General features: G+C 41.7%; 2 protein-coding genes across 3 annotated transcripts in view; one reads left to right on the forward strand and one right to left on the reverse strand.

The window, feature by feature from the left end:
• The first annotated feature begins 5,584 nt into the window (after nucleotides 1–5,584).
• Nucleotides 5,585–18,245, forward strand: part of LOC113014824 (uncharacterized) — an 84,016-nt gene continuing 71,355 nt past the window's right edge. The window contains exons 1-3 of one of the 2 annotated variants that reach the window (XM_026156575.2): nucleotides 5,585–6,633; nucleotides 8,693–9,046; nucleotides 9,285–10,160. In XM_026156575.2, coding sequence (XP_026012360.2) covers nucleotides 6,564–6,633; nucleotides 8,693–9,046; nucleotides 9,285–9,565 — 705 coding nt within the window. In that variant the 5' untranslated portion in view covers nucleotides 5,585–6,563 and the 3' untranslated portion in view covers nucleotides 9,566–10,160. Of the gene's footprint in view, nucleotides 6,634–8,692; nucleotides 9,047–9,284; nucleotides 10,161–18,245 lie in introns of those variants that run through there. The other variant, XM_080298883.1, reaches the window with a different exon arrangement.
• Nucleotides 11,282–16,544, reverse strand: LOC113019539 (uncharacterized). Its single transcript, XM_026163294.2, has 6 exons — nucleotides 16,096–16,544; nucleotides 15,844–15,957; nucleotides 14,572–14,704; nucleotides 13,733–14,083; nucleotides 13,467–13,602; nucleotides 11,282–12,245 (listed from the first exon to the last, which is right to left on the reverse strand). The coding sequence occupies exons 1-6, from the start codon at nucleotides 16,328–16,330 to the stop codon at nucleotides 11,502–11,504; spliced, it is 1,713 nt and encodes a 570-aa protein (XP_026019079.2). The 5' UTR covers nucleotides 16,331–16,544; the 3' UTR covers nucleotides 11,282–11,501.

The raw sequence follows: 18,245 nt of genomic DNA on the forward strand, positions 1-18,245 counted from the left end.
TAAATGTTGTATTAACATGTTGTATTAGAGGAGCAGACTGAGCTTTGAGAGCCAAACAGCTTTTATCTTTGAGTCGAAGTTCTGGTTGTAGAAGGTTTATAGTTAGAGTGTATCGAAATTCAGCACATAACTGAGAGGAAGTCTCATTTATAAGTCTTTCTTGGCCAAGTTCAAGTAAACCGATCAGATTGTCATTACTGAATGCTCTAATAATGATTAATATGTCTGGTAAACACTGAAAACAGGTCCACCAGACCTGAACAGCACACAAGAGTTAACTGTTTCAGACAGGACTCGTACACATAGGAATGTTTTTGTTTTTTTAATGCTTCTTCTTTAAGCTCATTAGTTGGAAGCAATTTAACAGGCTCCCAACATGCTCCAAACTCTGGTTCATGTGTTGTTTCAGACCTACTGTTGATATGCTTCTTTAAAATAGGCACAGTAATTATGCTAAATACTGCTATGTTTTATCAATCTGTGTATTGGTACATAGTGTTGATTTTATTTGCATGGTTTTATTGTGATATTTATATTGCATGGTTTTATCCTCATATTTATATTATGTATTTTAGTGTTGTTGCACAATATTCTTCTAATCCACTGTGGACTAAGCAGACAATTGTAGGCCCCTGTGAGGTGGGGGCGTTCCCCGAGGTGGCCTATCAGCCGCCAGACTGACCTGTTAAAGGGGATGGTGAGGGCAGAGACAAGGGGAGCGACGCACGAAAGGTGAGGAGGAGAAAAAGAAACGCGTGTAAGCCCGCACATGTGTTGGAGGACCTGCTGCCTGACTGTGGGGGGCCACGAGTCGTTCGGCGATCCAGTCCCAACGGCAGGAACAGCAACAGTGGGTGGCGATGGCCGCAATTCACAGCAGGGCAGGGGTGTCCCTCTGCCTGCATCTGACGGTGCTACGAGGGAGGCCGTGTTCAGGTGTGGAGTGTGGGGGAGGGACTGTGCGGTGACGCGCTGTCAGTAGGAGACAGGTCTGCGACAGGAGCCCCCTCCTTGTTCTTCTGGCCTGCGTGGTTTCCATCCGGGAAGAGAAAAACCTCTCCTGTTTTAGATAAGGAACATTTCCCCGCTTGTGGCTGGACTGTGGGATTATGGGACTGTGAGGGGGAATTTTTGCATACGGGAGACATTTGTTTAGCTTTGTTTTAATAGTGTATAGTTATTTTTGCCGGCAGGGTTTTTAGTGTAACCTGTATTTGTGATTCTGGCTGTGTTTTTTCCATGGAAATAAATGGTGTGTGTTCAAAGTCAGCTTAGTGTCTGTGCCCAGAGCACTGACCCACTCGCTCCCCTTCCTCTTGTATGTGAACGGACTTGGAGGTGAAGATTTGGGTCCACCAGTTTTAGCGGCTACAAGAGAAACACTCGAACAATAACTTCCACCAGCGTCACGTTAATGCTTTTGTTTATGTTGATATCTAACATGAATATAACAATTTTGCAATGTTGTGGCTTATTATCTAAAAACTTGTGTGATAATTTCTGTGTAATCAGGGCTGAAAAATGCAAAGCCGCGCGTTCCTGTATAATTCCATGTTAATTACCTATTAAAGGAAGAAGCTGAAGAGCCTGGTGTGTCCAGATCTGCTGGCTGGGATGTACCTGCATCATGATGCTAACACTGGTTAAAATACCAAATAAAACAGACCGATTGAAATGTCTTTACAACATCTCTGAACATCATGTGGGATAGTATAAGACCTATAGATGTGTGTCAGATTTTTCCTTCCTGAATCCTCCAATAGACAATAATGTCTCTGTTTCCCTCCTCACAGTTTCTAGAAGCAAAGGTCAGAGGGCGAGCTCTGGGTTCTTCGACCCTTCAGAAAATTGTCAATGTAAATAGACCTGAAGCAACAAGATCAAACTGGTCCTCACATTAACATCAAATTATTCAAAACAAAAGCAGCACTTTATCAAACCATGGCTCCTGTTCACAGGACAAATATCAAACGTCTCAAATAAAAATGTAGCTGAAGTTTAACTGCCTCTTAACAGCACACAAAACAAAGATGTTGTCAGTCAGACTCTTTCAGATGGTGTTACACAGTGGATCAAAGTATTTAGTGTGACCTAGTGAGGACCATCTATACCGAAGCACTTATAAATGAAACTGAAAGGACAACAGTACCTCAAGACTCAAAACAAAACTCATACAAATGTTTAATGCAAGGTGCAAACAAAACTCACCTGTTTATAAGATCGGGGAAACCTTCAGCTGAGACTGAAGAAGTCACTTGGATGAGTGACGAAACGTTTCTCCCACAAAACGCTACGTCCACATGAACAGAATCAACTTTTGGAGATTTCAAAGGCAACATCAAATTGCACTGATATGAACAACATCTATAAACCTATATGTCTGGAAGCTACATTGCTAAATACAATAACATGCGATTGTTTTGTAACACATTAGGTCATTTTCTGGTTTCATGCAGAAAGATAAATATGCTAACGATATGACAACTTAAAACTACTGGTATAAAGATTTCTGTGTTGTTCTACTTGCAACAAATATGCATCAAAAAGGATTTATCCAGAGCATATTTATTTATCAGATGGAGAAAAAAAAACCCCAGAACAAAAGCAGGAAGACGTGACAGAGTGAATTCTTAAATGTTTGTCATTTTTATGTTTACCATTTGTACATTGTTTTAACTCTGATGAAAGAAATTCCACTGTCCTTCCCCCCAGATTCTCCAGGTTCTAGGTGGGGGGCTGTAGTCTTTTATTACAGACACATCCTTGTGCTTTTGATGTAAGCTTCCTGCGTTTACAACCCTTTGGTCAGCAGGAGGTAGCACACACACACACTCTTACTTAGATACAGAAGTTCACACATATACATACAATGCCTTGTCTTAGAACCAAGGGGGCGTTGCTTTGCTATGATGTGTTTTGTGTGAACTGTCTCTCAATAAAAAGGCAGCAGAGTCGGGGTCATTTTCGTGGTGGACACAGACGAGGCCTCCCTTGCGCAAATAATCGATCGATCGACTGTGATGAATGATGTTGAATACGTCTCTAGAATTAGCGGGGCTTGTGGAAACACAGACCCAACAGTGACTGACTGATTCCAGTAACTTATCATAATCTAGCTACAGTCACGCTAGTTAAAATGAAAAATGAAACCAGCCTTTAAAGGTGTGCTGTGAGTTTAGGGCTTTATATTTGAATCGCATTCCACGATGACCTCGACCATCTTAGATATTATTGTAAAACTATGGTATTATTGTATTGTTGTTGTAAACCGTGCTGTAAAGACACCTTGTTACTAATTAGGCAATGTTTTCTATGACAAACGTAACTCCAGTTTTCTGAAGTAATGGGCTATGGTAGTCATTAACAGCAGATCCTTTGATCCTCGGCCTATCCTTGTGTCAGGCTGAATCCTATCCATTTGTGTGTGTCTAGCAATACATTTCAAAATGAGCTTTCTTAAAAGTGCAACTGCACATTATCATTTTAGCTGTATTCCAGTTACGGAGTCATTTCCAGACCATTATGGAAAAAGCTGTGAGATCTCCTTATTATTCACAGATACATTAGCTATATATGAACTGTCTTCCTCTTGTCACCCCCGCTAGGAGCAGACGCTAACTGAGTGCTGCAAGAGGGTCCATGCTCACAGGTGCTGCTGATAAGGAGCCAATCAGACACCCGATTGTCAGCACGTGGAGCACCAGAATCTTAAAACTAGATTCAAAAGAAGAATAGTCTGTTTGGCGCTGCGAGAGAAGATTTGGCAAGTTTTTGAATGGGTGTAAACCAGATACTTAACTCTGCTGCTCTGGGTTAGGGCGTGTTATTTATTTGCTTTGTAAATGCAATGTTTACTGTTTCCTGTCTTTTTCTTCCATTTCAGTTCCAGTTTCCAGATGAACAGAATCAACTTTTGGAAACTCACCTGAGGTTTGCATAATACTGAAATGATGGTGGGTGCAGAGTCTTAAGTTTATGGGAGGTGTTTCAGAGAGAATGAGACATACTGAGCAGTTGGAGCCACACTGGAACTGTATTGAGCACCACTAGCTCAGAATCAAAGACACACCTCCATCCTTCATTTGTCTGTCCTGCAGATCCTTCCGATTCCTAAAAGATGAAATGAATAGAATAGAATAGAATAGAATAGAATAGAATAGAATAGAATAGAATAGAATAGAATAATCCTTTAACTGAATACTGGTTGTCTGGATCAAATCGCTCATTCCAGAAACAAGGACATAGATCTTCCAGGTCAGCTCTGGTCAACTATACAACTATGACGTTAGGCTGAATGTTTTTAAATTGTTTCAGAGAACAAACAAACACATTCTTATAAGATTGAGGCAATAAAAATGCGACTTTATCACTGAAAATAAACTAGTGCTTGATTTTTTAAATTCTATTAGACTTATTTTATTAAACATATTCAACCACACACACAGTTAACACAAACCTCCTGCACTCAGATTTCCATCTTTCTAACAAAATTCATGCAAGGTTCCCACAGTTGGATGAAGGTTTCACACCTATCCTTAGCAATGTCAGCCAGTGTCTTATACAACATAGCCCATGGGTTGATGTTAACATGAAGTATTTCTAACTGTCTCTTACACATACACTTTTTTAATCCAGACACTACTATATATAATTAGTAAATAGTAGACATGAGTGATTATTAATTATTTTCCTGTATAAGCTGAACTGACGACTATCCTGTAGCAGATTATACTACGGTCACTGAAATGAGTAAAACTGCTGAACATATAACAAACTAAAACCCGTCTCTAGCATCCATGTCTGTCACACCAACCCTCTGCATGTCCACCTTCACTACATCCATGAATCTTCTTTGTGGGCTCCATCTTTTCCTCCTACCATACCTGACAGCTCTATATTTGACATCCTTTGTCTAATATAACCACTACACATATCCAGATAAGGTCCCCTCTACTCCAGCAAAAAGTTTTTGGTTTAGAGTAGCATGGATCCCGCTGAGCTTTGAAGTGTGAGCAGGGCAGACAGCTTACGTTTAGAATAAGAGTGGCTGTGATCATAACGTCTAAAGAAAGGACATGTGCTGCCACCTGTCGTCTTGACTGAAGCTGTGAAATTATTTAAATCGCTTCAATACATCTTCTACATTGTTTAGTCTATAACAATAAAATGATGTGGTTTGATCCCAGGCTGCTTTCTGGCTGCATGCCAAATATCCTCGGGCAAGATACTAACCCCACGTTTGCCTACTGGTGGTTGTCAGTGTCCGGCAGCCTCGCCTCTGTCAGTGCGCACCAGGGCAGCTGTGGCTACCATCACCAGGATGTGGATGACTGGGTGTAGTGTAAAGCGCTTTGGGACTGAGTAAAGCGCTCTACAAATGAAGGCCATTTACCATTTTTGTGCGTTTAATTCTCCTATGTTAGATTTGCATATGTGCATATGGTCACAGCAGAGAGAGCACAATCTGGGTTACAGCAGCAGACAGATCCTTTTTTGAAACGTTCATTTTTTTGAATAGTATCAAATTCGGGATCATGGTTATGTTGCACATTTAGATTAAAAGAAATAGAAACCAGTGTGGCTTTGTGAGTCCGCCTTTACTTTGTATTCAACAAATATATAGACATAGTACCGTCACACAGTCTCACACAGCTTTAGGCGCACTGCAGTATGGCGAGTGGCTTGTTTACTCGCACTAAAGCTCCTCATTTCAGGAGATACTCCCTCTTGTGGTGTAACGGAGGAATAACTACTCTCACCAGCACTGTCTCATTGGAGACTAGGGCACAGATCATTTTACAACTAAAGAGAATAACATATAACAATCAGAACATTTTAACCACCTGTGTGTGTGTGTGTGTGTGTGTGTGTGTGTGTGTGTGTGTGTGTGTGTGTGTGTGTGTGTGTGTGTGTGTGTCTTTAGGATGAACTAGAAAATAACATAAATGTCTTTATTTATATTCTCATTTGCTGTTTGTATTTCTACATTTGTTTTCCGTGGGTGGAGACAGTCTGGAGCATGAATGTCTATCAGATGAGCCATAACTGAATTCCAGTCTGATTGGTTCCGCGTGACTTCAGAAACCAGCTGGGCCAAAAGTAGCTGTCCAATCCAATCGCCCAGTATCCACGTTAGCTCCTCCTCCCAGTGCAGAAAACACCCACCACAGTCAGCTGTTGCCTCAATCGGGACTTCCCCGTCAGTGCTGCGAGTCCGCGCTGCTTCGGCTTTTCTTTATATTTTCAGATTCGGAGATTATTCTTAGATATATTTGGAATATACGAAAGGCTTTCCAATGGAACAAGACGAGCAGGTGAAGCATCTGCGTCCCACCACGGGCTATGGAGAGAGGTTCAGGCTCACCCTGACCACTCACAAGTCCTTTTTGGAACAAAGATGGCGACGTCAAATGTCATTTCGAGGCGTTGGACGTAAGGGGTGGAGCCCCGCATTGGAGGCTCCACCCCAGAATAGCACGTCACTGTGCCCTGTGACGTGCTATTCTGCCTTACCGGTGCCCAAGTGGAATTTTATGCTTCCTCGACGGATCTAATGCAAAGGAATGGCTACGATGCCCTTGGTTCACGCTGCACTCCTCTCGACTGTGGTTTTTTTGGTCTCTGCGTTTAACGGTAAGTTGGGGTTATTTGTTAAGACGTTCCTCCTCGGTGCAGTCTGACATTACTATATCACTGTAGATCGGTTATACAAAATTTGTAAAAGTACACTTAAATATCGCTTCACCTATTCTGATTCAGTTACGGGTGGGAAGAACTGCACATTTAACGCATGAAGAAAGAGTGGGGTTATCACTTAGTACAAGTTCTCTTATGGCGGTTGGGCAGTGTTGGTCCGGAGGGGGTGCACTGATTGGTTGGGCATGTTAGGTGTGCGTAAATGACAAGTAAGTAGTGACCTGTGTCGTATTTTGCCTTTGTTGTGTCAGTACTGTAGTATGTTACCATTTAGGAGCTAATGTAGTCCATAGTTGGAGCGGTAGGCCACGCATGCAACGCGTGAGTTCACCCTCATTTCATATGCTAACTTATGTTGTTAGCTTGCCCCCGGTTTAGCTTTGTTGACGCATGTACGGTCGCTCGTATGTCCATAATGTCATTCCTGTGTTATCAGACCTTCTCTGTATGTGATGCTTGTGATTGTTTACTTTGAAGTAGCGGAGTTTGTAGCGAACAATTAGGTACGTGGATTAATAAAATGTAGTCTGACCGGAAGTATGGCGTCCCGCTTGCCCTTCACAATAAGTGCATTATAGCGGATTATAATGGGGGACGCTTTTATTTTGTATAACTACCGGAAGTAGTTCCTGTGTACTGACGGTTGCTTAACTTCGCGCTAATGCTATTTAGTTGCATAGTGTGAGCAGTTTGAAGTGTATTATATTTTTCTGATCTTTATATTTGATTATGTTAACTATGTTGTATTATGTTTATATTTGAGTATTTGACTTGTCTATTCTCTTTATTTATTGTTATTTCCCTTGTTTATTTCCTTTGTAGGAAACCACACACACACACCCAGACACACACTTATGTACACCCGCTGTGTTACAGCCCCAGAAATTAAGCGGTGACAATAAAGTGCCTCAAACGGAACCTCAAGCTCCCTCCTTCTTTCGTACTCTATTTGGCCTTAAGTAGTGTTCTGGCCGACACACCGGGGTGACCGTAGTGCTCAAAGACTGAATCAGTGCCACACAGGTTTATTTGCTAAATAAATCAGATTATAACCAAAAACCACAGTAACAGAACTGATTTGCAAATTTCTGAATCCCCCTGTTACTGAAAAAGATCTGTGTATTTATCTTTAGTTTTTAGTTTCAAAAGGAAATCGTGCATTATAGGAGGGGGACGCACACATTTTGGCAGATGCAGCCACACAGCCTGATAAAATCTATAGAGGGGTAAACCCAGGTTAATTCACTGGGGTGCGATGTGATGACATGCTCACGTCTGGTTTTACACTGTTATAGTATCAAAGTCTTTGTCTGAACAAACTGTTCCCGTCAGATTATTGTAGTGCACAGTTTAAGGTAAATAGTCTTCCGCACGGTACATTATAATGTCATGAAATTAGCATTAAAATGCGTTTTTTCAGCTTTTGTGATTTGTTTCAGTGACTTCAGATCAGTAACAAGTAGAGTAAAGAAACGTAGCCAGACAAGTGTCTCCTCCTCCTCTGAACGCTCTTGTGGATGGGGGAACAATTTTTGCTGGAGGTAACTACTTTGGCACAACAAATGTGAAGAAACATGCAAAAACGTACAATGAGCAGCATCTTTCAAACTTGCCCATGCCTTAATTCTCATGTGTTCTTCATAGTAGTAGCAAATGCATAAAAATAAGGCTTTTATCAAAATACTCAAAGAAGAAATTTTAGATTTTAACTGTATTTACAGAGGCTTTAGAGCTTTTCCTACTGATAAAAACCTCATGGCCGTTCATACTACACAAGGAAGTGACCACAGACTTTAATGTTGCTGGATTCTCCACATATTTAAAGTCTCCTTTGATAACACACATCACTGTGTGCTAAATTTCAGTATCCAGTGTGTGCTGTAATTCATCTATTTCACCAGATGTCAGTCTGTTTGCAGCTCTTGATGATTAGATTGCACAAAGGAGTAAATTAGCTTTTTAATGTCTACAACCCAAACTGTGTCCTCTCATTCAGTCCAGAAAAACATCACAGCTGGACAGAACGTCACTCTGCCATGTCGAGCTCGAGACAACAACAAAACCATCACAATGGTAGAGTGGAGCAGACCTGACCTGGGATCAGAATATGTCCTTTTTTATCGCAATAAGCAGTTTGCTCCAGACAACCAGCATCCATCTTTTAAGGACCGGGTGGATCTGCAGGACAGACAGATGAAGGAACGAGACGTGTCTTTGATTCTGAAGGATGTGACGATTAATGACACTGGAACATACGAGTGTCGTGTTGTACAAAGAACAAACCGCAGGAAGAGAGCAAATCTGGAGACTGACCCCATCAGCATCATCTACCTTCATGTTGATCCTCCAGGTGAGTGAGTAGAGTTGAGTGTGTGTGTGATCAGAGGTGAAGCTGCTTCCTGCTTGTTGATGTTTGTTTCTAAAGATGTTGTTGATGAGACTTTGTAGAAAGCAGCTGGTCTGAGTGATGTGATCAGAGTGCAGTAGATAATGTCTGACAGCAGTTTGAAGAGGAAATGGATTCTGTTCTGTTCTTCACTCATCACCTACCTGACAGCTGACACCTCACACCTGTTTCTCACCTGCAGGTCAGACACACACAGAGGATGGAGGGAAGGAGGATGGAGGGAAGGAGGATGGAGGGAAGGAGGATGGAGGGAAGGAGGATGGAGGGAAGGAGGATGGAGGGAAGGAGGATGGAGGGAAGGAGGATGGAGGAGAGAAGAGTGGATCTGTTGGACTAATAGCTGGTCTGGTAATTTCCGCTGTGCTTCTTGTTGCTGCTGTTTCTGGATTTTTGATCTACAGAAAACATAAGAAGCAGGATCAGGATTCATACCAGCCTCCTGTTGAAATGCACCATGTTTGAAATGTCTCAGAGCTTTTCCAAATGAGCTCTGTCTCCTGGCTTTGCGCCAATTTCCCATCGTTGTCACTCAGCACAGTAAAAAACAGATCTGAGGACGTGTTTGTCATGAAAAGAGCCCAACATTTGGTTTTCAGGGTTTTTATAAAGGGGATTTATTTCTGTGAATGAAAAACCGACTGAAATCCTGGATTCTGTTCTTCTCTCACCACCAGCTCACACCTTCTTCTCACCTGCAGGTCCTCCAGAAGGACATGGAGGGTTTGTGGCACTGGTAGTGAGTCTGTCAGTTTTGGTACCTAATGATTTGATCTGTAAAAGAAGAAAAGGGAATGGTGCTGAATATGTGATTCCTGCTTCTCAGAGATCCTGTTAAAGTCTAAAGACATTGGGAGGGTTTCACACTGTTTGGAGCAGGGAAACAAGTACTAATGGTGCAATCTTTCTACGTAGCACTTTTAATTCTTATTCCTACTTTTATTTTTTCATGTCTATTTAAGTGCTATTTATGACACTATGTTTGCACTGAAGCACCGCAGCAATTTCCTAATGTTGTAAACCTGCTCAACATTTGGCAATAAAACCCTTTCTGATTCTGGTTTTGTTGTTGTTGCTGTTGTTTGTTTTTTTTGTTTTGAACAACACAGTCGAGATTCACATTGTCCTCGCAGTGAACCGCAGAATCAAATGTCTGAGATCTTTCTACAGCTGAATTATGAATCTCCTGCTGCTGATCACAGAGACAGAAATTGTCTAAAAACGCACAGAGGCCACCAACACCCCACAAAGGTCCCTGACTTCACTGACAGTCTGGGGGGAAAAAGCATTTTTCTGAGGTCTGAGGTGAGGCTATCTCACATAGTTAACCTGCCAAGACCTGAACTTTTTCATGGCATTTTTAATTTCTCGTTGCTATTTGGGCTGATTGGGACCTGATGAATGTAAAAACAAAGAATTACCTGATTTCCTTTTTTTTTTCTTCATTTTTGTTTTTGAGAAAAGTGAGATCGCTTAATTATCCATGTTTCACTTATCTTAACTGCACTACTGTATAATCTATATTATTGCTAATATATATTTGTAATATCTATATCATGGCTGAAGCACTTCTGGATGGATGCAAACTGCTTTTCGTTGCCTTGTACCTGTGACATGTGCAATGACAAAGTTGAATTCTATTCTGTTCTATTTAATTCTATTCTGTTCTATTTTATTCTATCCACATACGTTTGTTTGACATTTTGATAAAGTAGCAGTTTAATGTCCTCGTACATGGATATTAAGAAAATTTTGTGTTTTGGTCCAGATCAGGGGTCTGCAACCTTTCATATCCAAAGAGCCATTTGGACCCGGTTTCCACGCCAAAGAAATGAAGATAACACTGTATATTTATTTTTACCTTTATGCTTTGTGTGAATACTAAGGTGTGTTGCTTATGAAATCCATGAAGTGCTACAGAGAAAAATACATTTTATGTAATGAACACATTTTGAACTCTTAAAGAAATATAACAAAAGGAAAGACGCCCAGCTGAACTAAAATGATCCATGTAGCAAACAATGACTGTTGTGAGCCTAAGTTGTGTGGGCATCGAAGGACTACCTAGTGCAAAGAATATACATGATACAGATGTGCATAAGCTGACTATTTCTTTTTCTACATATACCGGTGTTTGAAAAATGAACAGTGAAAGCAACAGCAAAAACAGATCCTTCAGGCTGGACTGAACAAAGTGATATTTTATTGGCAAAACTTTTAATGAATGTTTAAAAAAACATTTTACTGTTGTGTGAAATCAATAAACTCTTATTTTAGCAAAAATATCAAAAACATTTTACACACTGAATGTTTGCAGAACTTATTTACATAGTAAGTATTTCAAGCTCCATGCCTAGCATAAGTTACTTGCACTGGTGTCTTGGGACAACTCCATCTCGTCTCACTTAATCCGTTTTTGAACTAATGCTGTGTTCTGGTAATTTGACAGCATACATGCTACTGCAAACAGTTGGTTGATATTGTAAACAGGTGACATGGTGATGATGCTATCAAAAAGTTTGTTCTGTTTGATCCTCCTAATGACTCGCTCCACATGTAGCCCGAGTCTGACTGTGGCCTGCATCTCCTTAACCTGGTTCTTCTTCTTCTTAGATACAAAAGGGGGGCGGTACACTTTGCATTTACAACCATCTGTGATCAGGAAGCCCTTATCCACCATCACTGCCATGTCTTCAGTCAACTTCTCAGCAATGCCTGATTGTTTGAATAGTTCCTTGTCACTAACCGAACCTGCGTACAGATCAGAGATGAATGTGACTGGACCATGTGGAGCTATGCCAACCAGGGCTTTCATCGTGCAGTGGGATTTGTACGAAGAGTACGTTTCACTCTGGAGAAGTGGTGAGGATGGTGTCTGACACCTCAGCTCTGTACAGTCAAGGATCACCTGGGTGTCTGAGAAACCTTTGAATTCCTTAGGGAGGTAAGCTTGCACTTCTGCACGTGTAAGCCAGATGCACTGAGACCCCAGTGCAGTGGCAAGAAAACTTGTCCATGTTGCAATGATGCTGCTCACTGTGGACTGGTGTATGTTGAATCGATGAGCCAGGTCCCTCTCCTTCAGACCAACAGACAGGAAAACCAGGAAAAGAAAGAACTCGTCGATTGGCTGGAGCAGCTGCCTCTGAAAGGTTGAAACAAAAGGGAAAATGTTACTCCTTAATCTATGAACTAGTAAGATCATGCTTTTCTTGGCTAAATGTTTTGTAAGATAAGACAGGATAGACCCTTATTAGTCCCACACGTGGGAAATTTGTTGAGTTACAGCAGAAAGTGGCAAAAATTCAGAAAAACAATGGGATAGGATAAGAATAAGACACTGTGTACAATAGAATAAAATACTTTATAGATCAGAATAAAATGTGATATTGTCAAAGTAAATGGTTGCTGGGATGGTTATGCACACCATACTGTACTGTCAGGGTTGAATTCTTTTATTTTTCTAGTAAATAAAGTTGTTTTTATTATCTTTATATACAAACTGCAAACGTCCTCATATGAGTTGTAGGACAAGTGTTAGGACTTGTTAACAGTCCTACTAAGGGGCAGGTCAAATGTCAACGGCACTGCATCCATGTTTATGATCTCGTCCGGTCCGATGGAATATTCGTTTAACTTTCTTTGTGTGAATTTGCGCAAGTTTGTTATTTTCTCTGCATAGTCGGGGGGGAGTTGCTGACACACAGTCGTCCGCGCCCTGATGGACAGTCCTTTTCGTTTTTTCGTTGGCGACTATTTTGGCTTTCAGTCGGATCTGCACAGTTGAAACACCTCGCCCATTTGCTCTCTGTGTGTTCATCCAGCCTTCAATACATTTGGGCCATCTGCTCTTATTTCCTCTGAAAGCTTTTGTCATCTTTTTGGACTGAGCCAGTTCGTCACACTGGCGTCTCCAACGTCTCACCATTGATTCGTTTATGCCAAGGGTACGTGCAGCAGCTCTACTTCCCCTCGCTGAGAGCTTTAATTTGAAAGCTGCATCATATGCATTTATTGTGTTTACCATACTGAGGGTTTGTGAATGAAAGCTTCCTTTGCTCCTGTAATACTCCTCTTGCTAATCAAGTTTGTTTTTCGCGCTACTTCGTACGGGACTACGTTGCCTTTCGGACGGACATGTGACCAACATACCACTCTTGTCCCCCGATACTGTGTGTCTGATCACATGCCCTTCTGCCAGCCAACGTAGTGCCGTACAACAGCGGAACAAACAAAACAAATCCTCTGAAAGTCACAGGGTTCAAAGCTTGTGCAAAAAGTAGCGGCTTGTAGCCCAAAAATTACGCTACATAAACACAATGACATCGCACCTCTAGTTCCAACTACCAACAAAGCCATAGCCTACCGTTTGTGTGCGTGCAGGTGTCAACACTTCTTCGTCCGTGTTGGCAGCTGACTTGGCTCTTGAAGCCCGGATCATTTTATAGATGCAAGGCTCAATCAAAACCCAGAATGCCATCAAATGATCATAGCTTGGAAATCTATTCACAAGAGAGACAAACATCGTGTCAATCATAATTAACATCACTCATGAAACATACAGTCAGCAGATAAAAAGTAAATATCTATGTTGTTTTCATGAAGACTGGAAACACTTGAACTTCGATGTACCTGGTATAGAATTGGATGTCAGTGTCAGAGCCAGCAAACCGCTGTAACCCAAACTCTCGCTGGACACGTAACTCCTGTATTTCCTTCCTCAGACTCTCCACGTCTTTGGACAGGTCTTCTGCTGATGGCTCAGGGACTGAGCAGTAGTCATGATCTCCTGTAACACTGTGCTGACCTTGATCCCCAGGATGAACTAGTTCAGGGGGTTCTCGCTCCGTTCTCTCCCAAACACTACTCTGCGTTGGTTCAACTTTATAATTATTCCACTGAAAAAGTGTCGGGACAGCACCTTTAAAAAGCCTCCTTCGACCATCAAGGGTTGTTGGTCCTGCATCCTTGGCTGCTGGGTCCCTGATAAGAGAGAAAACAAAATCATGTTCATTCTTTTTTGTTGACTTTTGTAGAAAATGGGCCATGTTTCTGGTGACAGTGGGGAAGGAAAAACTCCCTTATAACAGTCAGAATCGAGAGGGTGGGGAGGCGAGGAAGACAGAACAAAAGGCACGCTGTGGCAAGATTAATAATAACTAATGATTCAATTCAGACAGGTGTATAAATGCACAGTGGGTGAAAATGTGATTAATAAAGAGTGCATTATGTGCTAAGGGTTTAAACAGCTCCAAGAATTAGAAGAACCTACTTAAAACAGTTTTAAAGTTAAAATCATTTCTGTGTTTATTGTAGTTTTTTTTTAAGTTTTCCCACCACCTAAAGCAGGGTTAAAGTAACAGTTTCACTATCATGTAGCGTTAGTCTCACCTCACCCAGCCTCAATATGCTTACTTGACAGCACTCCTCGGTATTAAGTCACACCCAGAGGAAGACTTTGATATATTCACCTTGCAGGGATGCCTTCTGCAGAAAGCTTGATTTGTGCTATCCGTTGTAGCTTTGCTGTCTGTCTTCTGTTGAACACATCCAGTCTCGTTTTTCTTCTTATCTTCTCTGCAGATGCCTCCTCTGCCTTTCTGCCTACAAAATAAACATAAACATTTCATTATTTCTACTTTTGAGCTTGCTAACTAAGAAAACACGACATAAAGCCCACTCTGCATGCAGCTATGTGGTTTTCCATCATCAGAAACCACAACGATAGTCTAGTAAATAATGAAAACACTTATGTTAGAAAGCTTATATAAAAGTTGCCCGATACAAAATGATGGGAACAAGCGGAATACGCCGGCTGGAAGGTCCCATCTTTCAGTCTTGTTTTGCTTACTCCTCCTTCAATGGTGCTACTCAGTTTAGTTCACCTAATGCGGTAAAAGGAAGTAATTTTCTATTTTCCTCGTCTATTTGTACAACCTGGGGCGCAACAGTTATCAACAATGGTTAACGGCGTTCACCACGGCAGCCGGATGCTGCCAAAATAGCGACGCCTGGAGGGGGAGAGCCTGTGTGACGTCATCTCCTGGAGCCTGAACAGAGGTCGCTGCTCCCTGCGCAGAACTACAAATACGACCAGTTTCGAAATAAGAAATCGCATCCAGTTTACTAATGGCTGAGTGCAAATGTGGCTATTTTCAAGCCGCTAAACTGTGAGTACGTCGTCATTCAAACCACGTTAAGTCAGCTGGAGTGCCAAGATAAGATAACCTTCATGTCCCACACAAATTAGTTTTGTCACAGCAGTTAGTGGACAGTGCAAAAGTTATATAGCAAAAATTAGAATACAATAAGAATAAAATTCTGTACACAACTGTACAGAATAGAACAAAATAAAAATACTATATACAGTAGAATAAATAGAATAAGATATACAATAGGATGAAACAGAATACAAATTCTATGTACAACTGAGTGAAAATACAACGATGCCAGAAAGGAGTATTGTCCACCCTCCACCACAATTAATGTTATACATTTATCAATGAATTGCAAATATCTCGTTGTCATATTATGTGTCCATAATTGTAAAGTAGATGCAAACTACTACATTGACAATCGGGCAAGATATTACTTTAAACCTATTGTTGTCCTCCATGCACACAGGGGAAACTTTCAGCGGTTTTCACATTAAGGCCGTTTGAATCCTCAAAACTTTATGTGGCGATTGCCGGACACTAAGAGCATTTTTTTGAATTAGGGATTGGGGTTTGGGGTGTGTTTACCTCCGACTAGTGCTCTTTGTTGTTGTCCTTGCGTTCGTCGTCTTTTTTCGGAGTTCATGTGTAGCGTTGGTACCCAGTCTGGATTTGTTTGATCCATTTCATAGGCAGGCTTCCCTACAGTGGTGCGACAGAATTGCACGTGTCTGCAAAGTCACTCAATACGACGTTTGTTCGGATTGTATAACCGAGTGCATCAACAATAAAATTATTAAGCTATAAAGAGTGATGTAAACATACTACATTTTCACTTACCGGAGTGAAAATGTCGGGAGCACACCAACAGATATTTAGAGATGGAAGAGAACTGGAGATCAAGTCGTCCCACGGCTGCTATCCAGGCTAGACGCCTTCTTTTGGTAACATCCGATACATGAGCTCCTTCACGTTGCTTCCAGGTTGGGAAAGCATAAAAAGACAATCCAACCTTATTCCCGTGCCGGTCGTAAGATCGAACATTGCAGCCGAGCACACAGCAAGTACGAACCATGGCTATGCTATCGCTCCTAGCTTAGACCCCCAAAATGGTGAATCGGGCCAAAATCCTTTCCACGCCCACCCCCGTGACATCACGCTCCGAAGCCCTATATGGCGCATCAGCCCAAAAGACTTTCCACGCCCACCCCGTGACATCACGCGCCCAAGCCCTGTAAGATAGTGATGTCCTGTGTGTCGAAGCGTGTGTCAGGGGAGTTTTTGGGAAGCACGTATCGAGGCTCGCTTTGATTACGTATGCAGTGACGCTCGAGGCCTCGCGGGCAGTCCGTACCACGTGACTGATTCAGGGACTGGCTCGCCGGTTCGCGCCAGATTCGAAATAAAATGGGCAGCAAAACACAGCTGATTCCCCATCACACTGTTGTGGAATTGGACTAAGTACGTGCTACATAGTTGAGCATTTCTTCTTCGATGGAACCAGCAAGGAAGAGTTTTTTTTTAATTTAATCTCCTAATAAAGTATGCACACAGTAATAAATGTCACAAATGATAAGTACCATAATATAAATAAAACTATAGATCCTATAATCTGATTTCTGTATTTTAGTTTATTAAAAAGTGAAGCGCCACACAGTTTGTGTGATTATCCAGATGTACATAAGCATGATTACACAGTTACACAATCATACCAAAACTCTGTCCTGATAGTTTCCACTTTCTCTTTTGTATCAGACATGCTGAGACAATATTCGGGATAAATAACCATGAAAACAATTCATTTATTCAGTCTAGAGGTTTACACATCCCATCAAAGAGTCTGTTTCACTTGAATCGTCCACTTGATGGCACAGTAGAGCAAATGAATCATCACAATGCTTTTACCATGAGTCGACCAGTGTGATGGAAAGCTTCAGTTCATCACGAGGCTTCATCTTATGGAACGCCAGGACTGCCATAATGAATGAATTAAATACACGATTAAATAACTGAGTATCATCCTTAAAAGTTTTAGTGTGTTTGTACAGGTGGCTACAGAACTGGATCAACATCCTCCACGAGCACAGCGGCTGGAGCCAAATGATAGATTAACATCATTGGAACTACACCCAGCCCGTGTTTTGACTGAATATTACACAGCTTCACTCCATGTACACCTTACACTGAAGAACAAGCTTCGAGGGCAACCGATCTCTCCCTGAAGACAAAATGCAGTTCGAGAGCAACAGCGTCAACTTCAAGACTCAACAATGTGAACACACAGCAACACTGCCCTAAAGGGTTCAGCAGCATGTACCAATACCATGGATGGATGGAAGTATGCGCTCCCAATCACAAGCTGGGAGGTTTGCCAGCGACATCACTGTGTGTGAATGGACTTGAGAAGACTGTCTGAGTTTCACATTTGCCATACTGGGAGCTGAAAAGGCAAAGGAAGAGACTGAAAAGAGTGAAAGACAAAAGGCAAAGCTGAAGAAGAACGGCCCACTGGGCCCCTCACACGCCACAACTGTGAACTGCTGCAGATTCAGGAGAGAGACAGAAGCTGTGAGAAGTGGAGAGCATGGAGGAAAAATGAAGTCTGTTGTTGTTAATGTGAGAACACGTGAAAATTGGGTTGGAAAACTGTGGCCGGCTGTCTTGTGGAGGTTGATAAAGAGTTCGTAGGATTGCAACAAAGGTAAAAATAAAACGCACACAAACACACATAAACAGAGAAATGTGAAGGAAAGGCAGCTTTAAGGACACGCCCTGCTGAATCTGCAGCTCCACTGCACACAGCCATTAAACCTGCCTACTAACACACACATGCAATGAAGATCAGCTTGTTATCTGTCATCAGTGTTAAAATTGTGCAAATTTCACAGACACTTGTTATCAAACGCTGAGTGTATCCACTGCTGACAAATAACTCTCTAGGTTGCAGGACAAGAGTTTAACTTTTGTGAAGGGAAAAAAAGAGATTCTGG

The sequence above is a fragment of the Astatotilapia calliptera genome, chromosome 3 (assembly GCF_964374335.1).
Source record: "Astatotilapia calliptera chromosome 3, fAstCal68.1, whole genome shotgun sequence".
Lineage (NCBI taxonomy): Eukaryota > Metazoa > Chordata > Actinopteri > Cichliformes > Cichlidae > Astatotilapia > Astatotilapia calliptera.

Coding starts and splice junctions, on each gene's coding strand:
- LOC113019539 (XM_026163294.2), bottom strand. CDS start 16,330: ATGGTTCGTACTTGCTGTGTGCTCGGCTGCAATGTTCGATCTTACGAC. Junction 15,958..16,095: donor CTCCCGACATTTTCACTCCG/GTAAGTGAAAAT, acceptor GCACCACTGTAG/GGAAGCCTGCCTATGAAATG. Junction 14,084..14,571: donor GCAGAAGGCATCCCTGCAAG/GTGAATATATCA, acceptor CTCTCTTATCAG/GGACCCAGCAGCCAAGGATG.